The 18,937-nt window shown below is 36.1% G+C and overlaps 1 protein-coding gene across 1 annotated transcript; it reads left to right on the top strand.

Annotated features, from left to right (window-relative positions):
• Positions 1-1,769: 1,769 nt before the first annotated feature.
• On the top strand, positions 1,770-13,668 carry LOC140139665 (astacin-like metalloendopeptidase). Its single transcript, XM_072161368.1, has 3 exons — positions 1,770-2,114; positions 3,747-3,803; positions 13,295-13,668. The coding sequence occupies exons 1-3, from the start codon at positions 1,877-1,879 to the stop codon at positions 13,666-13,668; spliced, it is 669 nt and encodes a 222-aa protein (XP_072017469.1). The 5' UTR covers positions 1,770-1,876.
• The last annotated feature ends 5,269 nt before the right edge of the window (positions 13,669-18,937 follow it).

The raw sequence follows: 18,937 nt of genomic DNA, 5'->3' as shown, positions 1-18,937 counted from the left end.
AGAAAAATAAGAGGGCGCTTATGGTGATCAAGCATGGTGAAAGTAAATATGAATGAAAATCAAAAAGTTTTCTTGGAATAGCAATGGATGTTTAAAATTTTGTTATCCTTAACTTAAGACAATAAATTCGTTAATAAAACATCAGGTGGTAACTGGGTTTAAACTGGAGCAAAATATCAGATTTGGATTAGAAGATCACCACGATAAATCAGCGGAGGGAAATGGCGTATTTAGTAATATGAATGTATATTGTGGTTAAGAAAGAATAAAATAATTGGGAAGCACTTGACTTTGGGGCGAATGTGGTTCAGAAGTTGTATGTAGGGTATCTCAGCAAATGCTTGGGTAAATTTGAAAGTGAATTTGAAAAAGTAGTGCGACAGTGATTCGCAGGTAGGGCTGTAGGAGTGTTTAAAAAATCAGTATTATTGCCAATAATATTGGCAAATAAATACCGCGTGAAATTAAGCAAAAATTTCTGTTTATTATCAAACGATTAGGGTTGGTGTCAATTTTAGAGATATATTTTGTAGTGAAAATAAAATTTATAGAACAATCGATTTTGGAATTTGCCCTGTACATGTATTCTCCTATAATATTAAGAGCATCCGTGAAGGAAGGATATTTTTCAACGGGGTGCGGAATTTCCAAAATGTGGACCTGTTTCCTAAACAAATTTGCTTTCATGCAAAAAGTGGGTGCTAACGTGAACAGTTTAACATAAAAAGTGGTGCCTTTTTTGTTTTTCTTTTCGTTTTTGTTTTTGTTTTTGTTTTGTTGTTGTTTTTTCTTTATAATTTGGACCTTCTTGGGTACATTTTTACATTCTCATGAAAAGTGGACAATTATGTGGCTTATATAGGTAATTCAGTGAACAGTCATGTTGATGTAAAAACAACACATCTGTTCTACATTTTGAACATTTATATCTCAAGTTAGACGATTTCAGGTTTCATGTGTTCAGAAGTTGGCTGTTTTTAATGTTTTTACTGAATACAAATTTAAGGGAACTGGAATGAGCGTTTTGAGCGTTTCGACAGCAGTTTTTGTGGGACATGAGAGCACATCAGACCTATTGAATTGCATTCTGAATACGAAGAATGTCTTTCTGATATCAAATAATTTTCATTTTATGAAATTCACGATATAATACAAATTTTATGACAAATTATTAAAATATGATATTTTGGAGATATAACAGTCCTCGAAGTAAATTTTATGAATTTAATGATATAGTCTTAAAGTGTATGTAGCTGGGAGGAAAAGCCGACGATCAATTGAAAATTTTGACCTTTCATATTGAAGATATGGATTTTTTTCCAAAAAGACCTATTTTTTTGGTGTTTTGGGAAAAAAATCCATATCTTCAATACGAAAGGTCAAAATTTTCAATTGATCGTCGGCTTTTCATCCCACCTACATACACTTTAGGTAGAAATCATCAGATTTATAAAGTTTACTTCGAGTACTGTTAAATATCAAAATATCAATTTTTAATGATTTGCCATCAAATGTGTATTACATTGCGAATTTCAAAAATCAAAATTATTTGATATCAGAAGGCCATTCTTCGTATTCAGAATGCAATTCGATATGTCTGATGTGCTCTAATGTCCCACAATAAATACTGTCCAAACGTTCATACCCCTTCCTTAACAAAACGTAGCGCACGTCAATAATTTACATACAAAAAATCAATGCTTTTCGAATGTTTGTTTCATCTATAATATTTTTATCTATAATTCCCACAGTTTGTCCAAACACTACCGTGCACACTCAGTTATCTTTCAATGCATCCGTTACCATACAATCACCTGGCTACCCTGCATATTATGCGAACAACATTCGATGTGAGTGGACAGTAACACCATCAGCAATGAGACGGGTCCTAGTGCAATTTCTAGACTTTAAACTTGAACATGGAGTTGACATTTTGTATATTGGAACTATCAGCAATCCAAGGATTCTTGCTTATTCTGATTATCCTGGTTTTGAGACGTCTAACGCACTTATCATATCCCCGATTAACGAAAGTTTACAATTTGAATTCATGCCAGACGATAAAACCACAGATCAAGGATTCTCATTATTACTAACTGATGTAGGAGATAGAGGTAAGAAACAAGCAAGGGGTGACACTAAATTCACGGTTGTTCTATTAGCAACGCAAAGCCTATGAAAAATTCCGCTGGTTTGCTAGCTCGAAAATGAGGCCAGTTATCGATCCGTTATGAATAATTCATGTTCGACCCCTTGATCATGTTATGAGATTAGCAATCACAACGTTGCTAGTTTTGCTAACTTTGCCTGTTCAATGAGAGCATAGCGCGCCCACCATTTATCAGGGCGCAAACCAGACGAAAACGATCCGGTTTATGAAATGGCAGACGGGTATTTCCCATCAGGCATCAGTGATATGTTGTTGTTTTTTCAAATAAAGTATTTATGTCCTCACGTAAAATAAAACACCAATCTGCGCTAATCAGACAGAATGTTACTTGGCTCCTAGCATCAATTTTTATAAGTAGGTAAAGAAATGCACAGTTGATTACGACTGTGTGCAAGCCATGCACCAAATACTCTATTTATTAAATAAGCTAAATCTGACTAATGGTCACATGTTGACATACCATGTGTTCGGGGAATCATGTGGCAACATTTTAAGGTTTCAGGCTACTAGTTAAATTGTCATTCCAGGTACATGAGCAGACTTTTTTCTTTCACATACTTTTTATTCCATAAATATCGCACTTACGGTTCCCAAGAAACTGCAATTTGAAGTAAAGCATCTTGCGTGATCAAATGTATTATTAATGTATTTTATTGTTTTTCAAGCAGTGATATTTATTATGTATTTTATTGTTTTCAAGTGGCGATATATAACGTTTCTACAGTCAAAATCTATATCTCATAAAGTAAATAAGCTTTTATTATGTTATCTTCACAACAAATTGTAATAAATCAAGTGCCTGCTTCTTTAACATGTTGTATGTAAAAAATGCCATCTAATTTGCATAAAAATTGAAAAAGTGTTTCTAGATGTTTTAGGATTTTTCTCATTTTTGTATTTTTATGCCTTAAAAATAGGACCTGGAAGCCATTTTCCGACGGATTTGAATGAAATTTTCATAGAATGTGTGTTTTTTTATTTGGAAAAAGCTATGATTTTTGAATTTTGTTTTTGTTTTGATGCACCGTCACATTTTTAGTTCAAAAAAATGCTTTACTCTTAGCAATCGGACACATCCCATTGTGTTACTTGCGGACAAAGTTGTTTGACCATCGGACGTAAAACTAGCACCATTTTGTTAATTTAGCTTTTTTTGCTTTCATTTCTTCATCATATAATTTTAGAAAGATATAAATTTAGAATATGTAACAATATCATGAATAGCTCTTCTACAATTTTGATCAACCACCCTCTGAAATTGGGTAAAGTTGTTTTTAGACCACACTGTACAATACTATAGATAAACCTGATTTGTACATAAGTATACGATTCGTCTCTTTGATAAATCCATTAATCGCACTTAGGCTCGATTCGTCCAGATCAAAATTTCAATATTTACGTTGTGGAGCAAGATTTACAATCCATTTTTGGAGGAAATCACCTGAAACATAATCATGAGAATAAAATAACTCAATTTGCTCAAAATTCTCGATTCGTCACTCTGCCGAATTCATAACGCATTCAGCATGATTAATATATTAAATGCTACAAAGAGAATGTTTTCTGCTTTTTCCAGGGTATATTCTTTGTCGAAATGGGTTGGAGATCACCAGAGACTCATTCAACTGCTACGGTAAGTGAAGGGTATAGATCTATTGATCCTCAGATCTATCAAACTCATCCCTAAAGGATTGTAGGAAAAAAAACAGGGGGCCCTTTAGCCAAAATAGCAGGGGGCCAACTGCTGACTTGCTGACAGCTTAAATCCGCCACTGGCTTCAACCAGTCTGCTGAATTCTTATCTCTCTGTCGTATTTTATCTTCTCTGGTTAACCCCGATATCTTTTCAGTCATTCTTATGAAACTCAAAGAAATGAGCTTTAAACTACAGCTCGAGCTTCTAACTCACATATGTCGCAAATTCCGTGAGAACATCAGCATTGCACACGCATCAACTATATTGACTCGTCTAATCGTCATGCTATGATTAGTGGTGATAAATCCAACATGAAAGAGTCCATCATTAATGCAATCAAATAACAGCGTTCGCCAAGGATCGTGGACCTATTCACAGAACTCACAAACGGCGCTGGGTAACACGAGCGGGAAAGTCTTTTCGCACCATTTCCTGGTAAATATCCATTTCTATATGCTTATATCACTGCAGTCAAGGCTGACATTATCCAAGGGATAAAGCCTAAAACATATCGGAACATTTCCTGCCTATTTCTCCAATATACGATAAGTTGCAATTCCAATGCAATGTGATAAACCAAAGAATGTGACTAAAAGAACTAAGGAAAACAACAAGAGTAAAGGTATGGTTGTTCTAATATTATGTCAAGAGCGTCACGGAAAGATTCTCCAGAGTAATGAAGAACTATAACATCTCCACCGCTATGAGACCGCACAAAACCCTCAGAAAACAACTTGTCCATCCTAAAGATAAGCGCGACTCGTACAACACCACTCAGGCAGTGTATACAATCCCCTGCATGAACTGCAACTTATCATATATTTGGGAAATATGCCGGAAATTTGGTACGCGGTTATTTATTTATTTATTTATTTATTTATTTATTTATTTATTTATTTATTTATTTATTTATTTACTTACTTACTTACTTACTTACTTACTTACTTACTTACTTACTTACTTACTTACTTACTTACTTTACTTACTTACTTACTTACTTACTTACTTACTTACTTACTTACTTACTTACTTACTTATTTACTTACTTACTTACTTACTTACTTACTTACTTACTTACTTACTTACTTACTTACTTATTTATTTATTTATTTATTTATTTATTTATAGCATCATATTTACCCAGGGTGGCCCGATCACCTAAAATGCTGTTCTTACACGGGGCCCTGCATAATATTAAAAAGCATACAGATACATGAGTATTATAATAAAGCATAAACATATAAATCACAATTTAAATAGAGTTAAACCAATTTACAAGTACTTAATCTAATACAATGTTAAGAACAAATCATTACAAAGTACGACTAATATTGGCAGCTCAACATGGCACAAAATTATAAGCAAATATATTGCACAAATCCGAATCAAAAGCAAACTCATATTGAACTCATATTCTCCTATCACCCTCAAATATCCACCACTGCACTATTCCCCACACAACTTTATCGTGCTCATATCCCCACTACCACACAAACATACACATCCCACACTACTTAACCCCTCACGTAAAAACTCACCCCCTATACACTCACACCCCCACCCCCCCCCCACACACACACACACCCCACACACACACCCACATAATTATAAACATAAAAAAATGAAGATACTGTTTATCATGATGTTTTGTGCGCAGCAACCATGATGAAATAATTAACAATGACAAAAAATTAACATAAAATAAGATACAAATAACAACTAAATTCATAAACATTAAACAAAATATACAATATACTCTTAATGCAAAATAGACCAATATTGGTCCTAAAGCAACAAATGTTATTTTCATCATAAATTGTACATGCGCTTAAAACATTGAATACTTGGTGACTTTCTGATGTCAAGATTAATTTTGTTCCATACATGAACACCACTATAGGAAGACTTGAAATATTCAGTATCATTGCCATTGGAACATGGTGGTAGCGCCAGTAGATCAGCTGCGGCTTGTCTCGTATTAATGTCTATCTGAAATATAATTGAATTTTGAAGAGAGATATGATGGAGCCAAACCATTTAGAGATTTATACATCAATGAAACCTTAAAATAGTTACAACGGTCTTGAAGTGACTTCCATCCTAACACTGGAAACATAATATCAGATGAAGTTAGATAATTAACTCTTGATATAATTCCAGCACAACGTTTTGTAATACACTGAGTTTATGGATATCCTCGTTATATCTACCAAACCATACAGCACTGCAGTAGTCAAACTGGGGCTTAATCAATGACTTATACAAAATATTTAAAATATTGGCATCAAGAAATGTGCTAAGACGTCGTAAAAGAGCTATCTTACAGAAAACTTTCTGAGTAACACCATTTACTTGTTTGTGCCACAGCAACTCATCGTCAATTATCACACACAAATATTTAGCCTTATTTACCCTGTCAAGTTTACAACTATTTACCATAACTGAAAACGAATCATCATGAATATTGCGTAATTTTGAACTACTGCCCAATAGCATAACATTTGTTTTGTCAGTATTGAGGAAAAGCATGTTTTTACGAAGCCACTTAGTAATTTCTTCCATATTATCGGTAAGATTATTGGATATTACATTAACATTACTTCCACTAACATACAGTGTGGTATCATCAGCGTACATTGAGATCTTTCCATGTTTAATTACCATTGGCATATCATTAATAAAAATAAGAAACAAAAGTGGCCCAAGGATACTGCCTTGTGGGACTCCCCTTTTCACGGGAAGTGCATCAGAAGGTTGGAAGAACACAGAAGCGAAGTGGAGAAAGTCAGCAGCACCGTGGTCACTAGAGCAGGGAGAAAAGATTCGCTAACTACCATGCGCAAGTCGGCCATAACAGATCATGCTATTGATAAGAATCACATTTTTGGGTTGGGGGAAGCTGAAGTCATTGGCACAGAGCAAAATAGGTACAAACGCTGGATCAAAGAAGCTATTGAAAAAAAAAGGGGCGTACAACTATGAACAAAGACGAGGGACCGTATCAGCTATCAGTTCCTGCAACAGGGATCAAGAAAATCTCCAGAAGGAAAACCAACAGGCAACCAAAAAATCACGCTGGAAAGCCCTCTAGCGTCGGTTGTCAGTAGATGCAGTCAATCCTCATCAAGTGTTGACAAAGGCAACCGTGTTTGCTGAAACGTACACAAGTAAGGGCATTGTCTGCATCAGATACAACGAAGAGACCATGAGACTGAAGGTGTTCTTGGAGTTGGACAGGAGGAATTTTCTCCATGATTTTGGAGTAATAGCTTAAATTGGAGACAGGGCGATAATTTTGTAAGACATTCTTGTCAAGAGAAGGCTTTTTAAAGACCGGACAAACTACATCCTCAAGCAGTACGTTTGGAAACTCAGCACTAATTAACGATTTGTTAAGAAGGACTTTAACTTTTGTAAGGACATGCACAATACATGAATATTATCTTTAAAGAGCCAAAGTCTTTAAACAGCCTTTTGATGTCTTCAGCACTAACAGGCTTAAAACTGTCAAATACCTGTACACTATCATCACACAAAATGTCACCAGGATATGTACCACTATTGACACAGAATTCTTGTCTAACTTTAGCAAATTTCTTATTAAAAAATCTGGCAAATGAATCACTCAACTCTAAGGCTGAGTCGCAACATGATAATGACGTGGAATTATTATTTAGCAGTCTTTTTAGCACAACAAACATATTTTTACAGTCAGATGATTCAAGGGCTTCATTATAATACACCTCTTTGCCACTTTGAATGAGTTTGTTGACTCTATTAGATTGTTCAATATAAGCAACATGGTCAAGATCAGTTCTTGTCTTACGCCATTAACGCTCTAACCTTCTTTTCGTTTGCACCTTTCATCGTTTATTTCTTGATTATACCATGGAAAGCGGGTCTCAAGCTTCGATAACGTGTCTGAGAAGGTGCATGAGCATCAAGAACACTAGAAACAGACGATTCGAGCTGCTCAAGCATCTTATCAGCAGTACCTCGAAGATCCAGACCTTCAATTACAGAAGTAAGATTTTGAATGAATTCAGATTTGTCCATACATTTGACATTTCTTACAGTTGATGTAACTCTTAAGAGTGCAGGTTTTGCACAATTAATTTCACAGTCAATGAGCATATGATCAGAACCTAAAGATGGAAGCACACAACATTTTAAAACTAATTTCTCCCCTGGACGCGATATAATTAAGTATATAGTATGTCCACTAATGTGTGTAGGTATCAAGAAAACGGGCAACTTCTGGATTTTCTGGCTCATCTACATGAATGTTGAAACCCCTAAGAAAATGGTCTTTGCAGGAACAAGGCACTCATCTTCAAGAAAAGACTCCATTTCCTCAAAGAACTGGCTTGTTTTGAAACCATTTACTTTGGAGGGTGGTGGTGGGCGGTAGACAATGACAATCCTGATTACCACATATGCATGCTCAAAGTACGTGGTTTTGGCAGTACTTGGGTAATTCTGAAGACTGATTTGAGATTTGTGGATAATTGCAATACCACCGTGCTCATCGCCCTTACAGTTAAAGTTCATAAAGAGTAGCCTGGTGATACTAGCTCACCTATAACAACAGGGTCATTTTTGGCAAGCCAACTTTCAGTAATGATGAAAATATCAATGTCATTGGTAATGATATTATCAGTTATTGCAATTGTCTTGTTTTTAGCAGATCTGGCGCACAGTGTCATCGCCCCGATATCTTCATGGCAGAAATCGCCATGGTAGGTTGAATCCACAGCCACGCATGGCCACTTTGTTCCGACCTGTTTAATAGTTTTGAGACGCATAATGGGCCGAGGGACATCCGACTAAGGCTATTGACTGACCTCTCTGTGTGTGAGTGAGCATGGTATACACCATGAGGTCATCTGCTTTTAGACTGCCTTCACGAGTGGCCTACGCTGCGCTATAGTTCGGCACATTATAAAATCAGAATTTTGTCAGTTTGTGAGCTCAATACGCACGGTTCTTTCTCAATACGCAAGCTAACGACTATCACATCCTTTCAACACATATATTCAAGTGCAAGCAAGAAAAATATGGCTTCTTTAGAATAAAAAAAAAATACGGGAGATATTCATCATTTTCTACCCCGGTATCCGAAGATTTATCATCTGAATATCAAATCGTGCATAGCACATTCACGCGTATCGATCCCGGGTATTGATTTTAGTGTCTCTGCTGTGCAAAGTAATTATTAACCAGGCGATGTCGGTATGTGGCATACCAGTGTTGTTATGATTCGCAGCATTTTGGCCAGGTATACATGTAGTTCTTGAATTTGTAACAAAAGGGGTAGAACGGGTCTTGCGTTGTCTACGAATACCCCTCCTTCCTCTTTTTCTCCATCGCTTTTTCTTTTGTATATGCATGATGTTGTGTATGAAAAGGGCAAGGATGTTTGAGTAAGTTCAAGGAATCCAAATGTTTACAAACATTCATGGGTATACCACAGTCTATCTAATCCGGGTGGTTTTAGTTCCAGCGAATAAAGAAAGTCGACAGTATAACATACACGATCAATATTACGATCAATATTACTTTTTATGTTAGATAGGTCATCCACTTCAGTTTGAGTACCGGTCATCACGATTGTATTCCCAATGGAGCTGGTTATTTACATGTAGTCAGTACATACCCGATCCACGACGAAAGTGGAATAAAAATCAAGGGAATTGCACATAATCCACAAAAAAAACATAAAAGTAGATGCAACATAAAATATCCAGGTATCAAGCACTGATACACATAAAAGTTGATTGGTTAAAAATCATCTTTAAACCGCCCAAAACGGATAAAATTGTAGGACGATCGTCGAGAGCGACCTGACCAAGGCACAGTGTCGACGCCCTATACGATAAATATAAATTTAATACTCCGTTGATGAGCGACGGGCGAGTTTTAGTGAGCGACAGGCGAGTGGTATTTCACTGAACGCAAGAAACTGAAGGAGTTCTATCTGATTGGCTAGCAATCGATCGCTTAGGTCGCTCAGTAGTCAACTACAAACTCAAAATGGAGCAAGGTATTCAATTCGATTGAAATCGATTATTCTATTATTGACGTAGATAAAGAGAGTGATAGTGTGTCAATAATGTACAATAATTACACCACATTTCGCCATACTGCATTTTAGAAACGCTTGCTGTTAGAATAAGAAAAATTTTAATGCTAATTTATTGCACATTCTAGGGAAGCGTGGTTACCGTTTTAAAATAACCGAGTGAGAGGGTTTTCAAGAAAATATTTTTCCTGTCAAAACTGAAACATCCTCTGTATAAAAGAAAATATGAATATTAACTGCACATCATATAAAACGATTCGTGATACCCAATTGTGGCACATTTGATGTCGTTTATGAGGCAGAGAATTTTATTTCAATTTTATATACGCCAAAATATTTTTTAATTGAGCGAGAATGGCGATAGAAAAACGTTGAAAATTCCATGTATAAATTACATTAGACCCCACCAATGATTACTGTTTCGTTTTTATGGTAATCTAATCTTTTATTTCCTGAAATAAAATTAGGGGTCTAATGTGGATTAATTGCATAATTGATGAAAACATCGACGTGTATAAAAGGAGCTACAAGAAAAATGGTAGGCCACGCCACATTGATAATCTATGCTTTTAGTATACGGCGAGTTCGTAGCGCACGTGTGAATCAAAATCGATATACTATTGTGCGTGTATAGCCTCATTTATTGTCCTATTTCTGTATATAAAATACGCAGTTATCAACAATTGAGCGCTATTAATACACATTAAGGTTTTTAAACAAATAAAATTCCATAATATGGTACATTTTCTGTCTTTGCTTGTCACGTGGTATGTTGAAGTAATGAAGTTGAGATTATATTTTTAAATTTTCATCATGACACCATCAAGCCCTGATAGCTGACCGGTCTAAGGCGCTGGTGGTATGTCATTATTGTATAGGAGTATATTATAGCGGCTCAGTGCAGCGTGGGTTCGAACCCCGCCGGCGCCTCTGACAAAATAAAATTCATTTTTGTTTTTAATTTCATATTATGTTAGGGAAATGTGGCTTGGAGAATGTATGTATGGCGAAGAGTGGTGTGATGTAAAATAGTCAGTACATACCCGATCCACGATGAAAGTGGAAATAAAAATCAACGGACTTGCACATAATCCACACACAAAACATAAAAGTAGATGCAACATAAAATATCCAGGTATCAAGCACTGACACACATAAAAGTTGATTGGTTAAAAATCATCTTTAAACCGCCCAAAACGGATAAAATTGTAGGACGATCGTCGAGAGTGACCTGACCAAGGCGCTGCGAATCAATAATTCGACTCGTGTTTTATTCAGCAATTTTCGGCTCTTCACATTTCTTAACACATGTTCTATGTACGCCTATAATTGCAACATGCATGTCTTTTCTAAATATATCTTTGAGTGGCACTTTTTTTCTTTATAGTCAACTTATCCTTTATTCAATTTATTCCTGTTCTATTGATTGCGACCCCTCTTGACATTTTACTTCCTGTCAATTAGGACAATACCCTATTGTCCTAGCACTCTCTGTAGTGAACTTGCTTTCATAGAGTAAAGACACAGCTTATTTTGCTCTGAGGTTTTGACTTGAATTTGGTTTGAAACCACATAATGTAGTTTTTGCTGTTTGATTTAATATTTTGATGTCTGTCCGTGAAGAAGAGCAGTATATCTGTTCGAAACGTCAGTTGTTTTTTGTCTGTTTGGTTTTGTTTGTCTGCTATGTGCACAGTGATTTTCATCACTTCCAGTGTACTTTTGCACTGTTTTCCTGACACTTTGTAGGCTCTGCAATTGGCAATATTTTTCTATCAAACTTTACCTGTTTTTGTGCCTACATTGGTTGTTTGGTTTATTGTGGAAGAAGAAGAAGAAGAAGAAGAAGAAGAAGAAGAAGAAGAAGAAGAAGAAGAAGAAGAAGAAGAAGAAGAAGAAGAAGAAGAAGAAGAAGAAGAAGAAGAAGAAGAAGAAGAAGAAGAAGAAGAAGAAGAAGAAGAAGAAGAAGAGGAAGAGGAAGAGGAAGAGGAAGAGGAAGAAGAAGAAGAAGAAGAAGAAGAAGAAGAAGAAGAAGAAGAAGAAGAAGAAGAAATTAAGAGTCCAACCGAAGTGGTAATGATAATGACAGATGCAAATACTTATTTCATTTCGTTATAACCCCATATCCAAAAATGAGACCTTTTCGGATATCTTCCCGATAGTCACTGGGTAGACACCGGCAAATTTCACATGCAAATTAGATAGGTAGCGGGTGACTACCCGGTAAATATTTGGGAAACCAGAGTGGATACCTTTCAGGTAATAGGTACCGGATGACTACCCGATGACAGTTTTGGGAAACTAGTTTTTGGAGAAATACAACTCTGCAGTCATGGCAGTTGAGCTTGTGCTATCTTGCTATAACTTGAAAGTGTACAATGTAATTGTAGTAATTGTAGTTATTGTACAAAAATATTCTTCTGATTTAATTTGGTTCACACCTTTATAAGGTGCATACCTTTCAATTAATGTACAACCAAATTGTTATGATATCAGCATATGTTCATGTATAACAGTGCCTGAATGTGATCATATCACCGACATAGCCTATAATTTTTATATCAAATATTATAATTTATTTGCAACAAATAGCTTAACATAAAGCTTATTAGTTAATTGACACATTAGGTGATGATTAGTAATTTAATTGGCATTAATTTACTGTCAAATCATGTATAATTTACTAGAAAAGATATAAACTATAAAACATTCAAATGTGTCATATTAGGTACATAGTGTATAAAGACTGCATCAATATACAGATCATTTCATACCAATTTTCCTACCTGCATTGTCATATGAAATCAAGCATTCAATGCTTTATAATTCCTACAGTATGTTCCCCATTAATAAGTAAACATCTTGTAATGTCCTACATGTAAATCCATACATTTTGGACCACAAATAACTTGATTATTCTGCACAAATATATTCCAACTGCCAACAGCTAGCCACTCCATTTTGAATTCATTCAGTGACCTTTGACCACATACCCACCCATATGGTGCATATGCATTCTTCAGATGCTTAATCCTATTTTCAAGGTCAAATTAAAAGCGGATAACCACCGGGTAACTCCTGCAAAGAATCTGAGTTTCTGGGAACCTTCTGGGGAACTCATTTTAAATATTTGAGTTTTTGGGAGACTTCCGGATGTCTACCCGAAAACTTTTGGATAACTTAATTAGGTATCCGCAAGGTATCCGCTAGCGGGCACTTTCAGATAACTCTGGAAAAGGTACCCGAAAGGTTTCTGATGACCTCCGAATGGTCATCGGGTGGTCATCGGGAAACTTTTCTTTTTGCTATGGGACCATGACACGTTGTCATCTATAATTTCCTACAGATTGTCCCAGTGGTGAAATTCAGTTACCGTTAAACGCCTCCGTTACCATACAATCTCCTGGCTACCCTGCATATTATTCGAACAACATAGGTTGTGAGTGGATAATAACACCATCATCGATGCGGAGGGTCCATATGCAATTCTTGGACTTGAAACTTGAACCTGGAGTTGACATTTTGTATGCTGGAACTATACACACTCCCAGGGTTCTAGTGTATTCCGGTTATCTTGGTCATGAGGCGTCTGATATACGTATAATATCCCCGACTAACGAAGGTTTACTATTTGAATTCATAACTGACGGTAGAACCACAGATCAAGGATTCTCATTGTTATTTACTGATGTAAAAGTTGGAGGTAAGAAACTGATGTAGGAGATAGAGGTTAGAAACGCATAAGTGAATAATAATGAGATTTATTTATTGGTTGAAATAACCATTTTTATTTTCAATTTCTTATATATAGTTATCTTAGTCCTGCTAGTATTATCTGCATTCAGAACGTACAAAAATACGTGTCACAGAAGCAATGCTCTTGGTATAAGTTATTGATACTTACAACTATTAAGTGAATGAAGTTAATAATATAAACAAAAATGAAACAATAATAACGATAAAGATTAATTCCTGGTTTTGACATTTCTATTTAAATAATGTATTTATTTTCTTTTACTAGACTATATCCTTTGTCAAAATGGTTTGGAAATCAACCACGAATCATTTAACTGTAACGGTAAGTGCAGGGCTATACACACATTCCAGGAAAAAAAGCAAGCGTTGTCTTTTTTTTACAAAAATCAAGAGAGCTCGCCAAAATAATGAATCAGCATTAATTTCAGAATTTTTATTATGACCAACAAACTAAACAATAAAGTGGTAATTATAATGACATAATGTTGAGTTTTCCTCGTATATATTTCAATTTGTTATAACCATAACACGTTGTCATCTGTTCCTTTACCCAGATTGTCCCAGTGATGAAACGCAGTTATCTTTAAACTCCTCCATCACCATACAATCCTCCGGCTACCCTGCATATTATACGAACAACATTGATGTGAGTGGACAGTAACACCATCAGCGTTGCGGAGGGTCCTACTGCAATTTATAGACTTCAAACTTGCACCTGTATACGACTTTTTGTATGTTGGAACTATCAACAATCCAATGGCTCTTGCGTATTCTGGTCGACTTGGTTATGAGACACCTGGCGCTCGTATCATATCCCCCGTGGACGAAGCTTTACTATTTGAATTTACAACAGACGGTTCTAGCACAGATAAAGGATTCTCATTATTAGTAACTGATGTAGAAGATGGAAGTAAGAAACCCATTTAATGGTGTTTGTTTGTAAAACTCACTGTGAAATCATTTATTTTGATGGATGTCAAGCATGTTTCATACCTTCACTCCTGATTCCCGAAAAATACACCATTATTTATGCATTATTACAAAAATATTATTCTGTTTGCCAAATGAAACATGGTTAATTCCTTATTCTTTAGCTAGTTCTCACTGTCAATAATAGTCATATTTTAATATTTTTGCAATTTGAGAGAAAACAAGCCAAAAATATGGAATTTTGCATGTTTCCTTACAATTGCACACACAAAAATTCACAAACTTGGCACAAGTCTAAGCATTTGCAATTTTTATTACAGGCTAGGAAATTGCTCACATACTTTTAATATTTGATGTCAATTCTGATAATTGTTTTTGGGCTTGATTGTCGCAGCATATGAAAAAACATCTTAAAACGCCACATGTTCCTGGCCCTTATTTTCATAAATAGGCCAAATATTAAAAAACTAACTAAGTAATAGGAGTTAGCTATGTGTCATTTGGCAAAACAGAATAATATTTGTTTTAATTTCAAAAACTGGTGTTGTATTTTCCTGGAAGCAGAAATAGGTAACATTTAACTGTATAAAATACCCCGTACTCATGTTAGAGCATACGAGGTACTATGGACCCCGCACTACGAAAGACGCTTTCCCGTAAGAAATTTCTGATGACATTATTTAGCACATGTTAGTAGGTATTTCACTAATGTCTACTGCTGTCGACTGTTGTATCCTTTACTTAGAAGCAACCATGATGGATTTAGATCAGGACGCAGCTGTTCTCAGCAAATACACTTCTTGATGAGGATCAATGAAGCCTTCAAGGAATAACAACTTTCCTTGATAGTCACTTTTTGTGGAATTCAAAAAGCCTTCGACTCCATCAACAGGTCCATCATGTTTTTTAGTTCTGGGGCATTACGGAAAACCAAAGGTTGTGGCCAATGCCATCCGGGTGCTCTACCAGGACTCTAATAATGCCATCATTGTAAATGGAGGTATCTGCGAGCTTCATGGTGATGTCATTGACCTGGTAGACTACCTTCTGTATAAATGGTCAATTCCAAGCAACCTCGTCCAAATTGTCAAAATCTAAAAATGAAGTCAAGTATGTGATTTTGGTCTCATATTGTAGCTAAAAAGCTATCCACCAAAAAACGTTGACAACGTAAAGAAAGCAGCAGTTTAAAAAGCCCCCACCTCGGCTCACTTTTTGAAACTTGGTCCCATTTGTAAAAGATACTGATTTAATCTTTGTCATAATTATCAACTTAAAACATTTCCAGAAGTATTATGTATCTTTAATGTGCCGATGCGATATTAAGTTGTTAGCATTCTGGAACGATCAGAAAGGTTATTATGTTGTTCTTAGCCAATATCCTATATATGTTTTGTTTTATAATAATTATTAAGTTCATGACCAATGATTGAATTAAACGAATAACAAGTAGTCATGTTAATGGCAATGATGCTATTGTTTAAACGTTAAAAACACCGATATGCTGTTGATATTCAAAATGGGACCAAGTTTCAAAAAGTGAGCCGAGGTGGGGGCTTTTTAAACTTGCTGCTTTCTTTACGTTGTCAACGCTTTTTTGGTGGATTTTCTTTCTTTTTATGAATGTAGCCAAGCAGCTCTAAGCTTGGAAAGTCATCGGGTTACGAAGTACTCCATAAAACGAAAAATAGATGTTTCAAATTATGTTATCCTTGATTTATGACAGTAAATAATTTAATAAAAATTTATCAGCCGTTTATTTTGAAAACTTGCTGGTCACTGCTACCGCGTGACTGTAATGTTAATAGGGATACATATACATTTTAATATACTTTAATTATTCAAGGCAACTAAGAAAATATAAATATGAACAACACATACCCAATGTTGACGATGCCAGCGAGACACAGAGTCAGTCCGATTTACTTCAAATTGAAACTATGTAGCAAGGCTTATACTACGGAAGCGTCTAAGTGCCACGACTTAGCAAGATAATTATGTTTTAATGATTGTGGTTTTTGTAGCCTAGTCTAGTTGGATATCCAAATTTCGCGGTTGATAGTTCTTTGTAGCCCTGCGGGGCAATCTAATTGGATTTTCCTATTAAGCGGCGGTTGTTGGCGGTCTTCCGCGGTTTGTAGTTTTAATTTCCCTCCATCTCTATCGGGGGTTAATTTATAGTTTAAGCTCGTTGGATAACTATACTTCGCGGTGTGTGGTTCTTTGTAGCCCTGCGGGGCAATCTAGTTGGATATCCAAATTTCGCGGTTGATAGTTCTTTGTTGGATTTCCCTATTAGGCGGCGGTTGTTGGCGGTCTTTCGCGGTTTGTAGTTTTAATTTCCCTCATTCTTCATGCCCTACCCTCAATCGGGGGTTAATTTATAGTTTAAGCTTGTTGGATAACTATACTTCGCGGTGTGTGGTTCTTTGTAGCCCTGCGGGGCAATCTATTTGGATATCCAAATTTCGCAGTTGATAGTTATTTAGATTTATAGATCTAGTTGGATTTCCCTATTAAGTGGCGGTTGTTGGCGGTCTTTCGCGGTTTGTGGTTTTGATTTCCCTCATTCTTTATGCCCTACCCTCTATCGGGGTTAATTTATAGTTTAAGCTTGTTGGATAACTATACTTCACAGTGTGTGGTTTTTGAAGCCCTGCGGGGCAATATAGTTGGATATCCCTAGTGAGCGGCGGTTTTTGGCGTTCTTTCGCGGTTTGTGGTTTTAATTTCTCTGCTTGTTCAGACCCTGGCTTCTATCGGTGGCTAATTTGTCTTTTAAACTGGTTGGATATCCATATTTCGCGGTTTGTGGTTCTTTGTAGCCCTGCGGGGCAATATAATTTGACATCCCTATTGAGCGGCAGTTTTTTGGCGGTCTTTCGCAATTTGTGTTTTTAATTTCCCTCATTCTTCAAGCCCTGCAGTCTCTAGGCCTAGGGGGGGGGGTAATTTATAGCTTAAGCTTGTTGGATAACCATACTTCTTTGTAGCCCCGCGGGGCAATTTAGGTGGATATCCAAAATTCGCGGTTTGTGGTTCTTTGTAACCATGTGGGGCAATCTAGTTTGACATCCCTATTGAGCGGCGGTTGTTGGCGGTCTTTCGCGGTTTGTTTATTTTAATTTCCCTCATGCTTCAAGCCCTGCTCTCTATCGAGGGTTAATTAAATAGCTTAAGCTTGTTGGCTATCAAAGTTTCGCGGCTTGTGGTTCTTTGCAGTCCTGTGGAAAATCTTATTGCACATTCCTATAGGCTGTGCCAAGTTGTTCTGTGTGTCTGTGGTGGGGACAGTCCCTCCTTTCAATAGGCCTTTGTGTATTTTTGCCGCTTTGCTAATTTGTCTTTACGTATGACTTTAATGGCCTTCCATATTTGGTTGTCTCTTTTTGGATACGTTTTTGTCCCTGTTGGCCTTCCATTATTAGTGGAACAATTTTTCACACCTATAGAGTGTATGCAACAAACCAACCGGAACGGTATAACAATTGAAATGACAGTCATGTAGGAATACAGTTCTACGGTAGCTGAAGATGACAGAGGGACAGGTCTCTAGATCGATTCAACAACCATTCATACATATTACATGTTTCATTGTCCTATCATCATGCGAATCACCCCGTGGCAGGACAGAACTTTATTTAAATGAGAAAATATTGGTAACCTGATCTAGTTTCTTGTGTTATTCAGATTGTTGTGTTGTTCAGATTTAAATAAATAAAGAAAGTAATAAAGACATTTCTTTTATTATTTGTTCTGCTAGCGGCTGCACTATAGGTGTTTTTTTTAAATAGGCCCTTAATATAATAAATAATAAACCTGAGAATCAAACATCTTGCTTTGATAAAAAAAAAATAATATCACAATAGCACTGGATGATTAAAATTGTGTTATCCTTGATTAATGACAATAAAATTATTGTTTAATACAATATTGAAAAAAAAACAGTTGGTCGTCGGCTTTCGAACTCGGATCCCCGGATCCGGAGTCGAACGCCGAAACCATTGAGCTGTGGGACTCTGATATACAGTGCTGTGTCGAAGTACATTATTTATTATATGAATGGGTGCATCGTCCGGAAAGAACAAAAGAATTGTGAAAAACTTGATTTTTTGGCGAATGGGGTTCAGAATTTTTATGTAGGGTATCTCAGAAAATGCTAGGGTATAATTGGAAGTAAATCTAAAAAAGTAGTGTGTAGGTGATTGCCCGCTAGTGCTGTAGCCTTGTCCAAAAATTCTGGATCAGCATTATTTTCCACTAATTTTCGCTATGAAATACCGGGTGAAATTAAGCAAAAGTG

Source organism: Amphiura filiformis, chromosome 18, assembly GCF_039555335.1.
Source record: "Amphiura filiformis chromosome 18, Afil_fr2py, whole genome shotgun sequence".
Lineage (NCBI taxonomy): Eukaryota > Metazoa > Echinodermata > Ophiuroidea > Amphilepidida > Amphiuridae > Amphiura > Amphiura filiformis.
The sequence above is the reverse complement of the archived record's forward strand: the minus strand, read 5'-3'. Positions and strand labels throughout refer to the sequence as shown.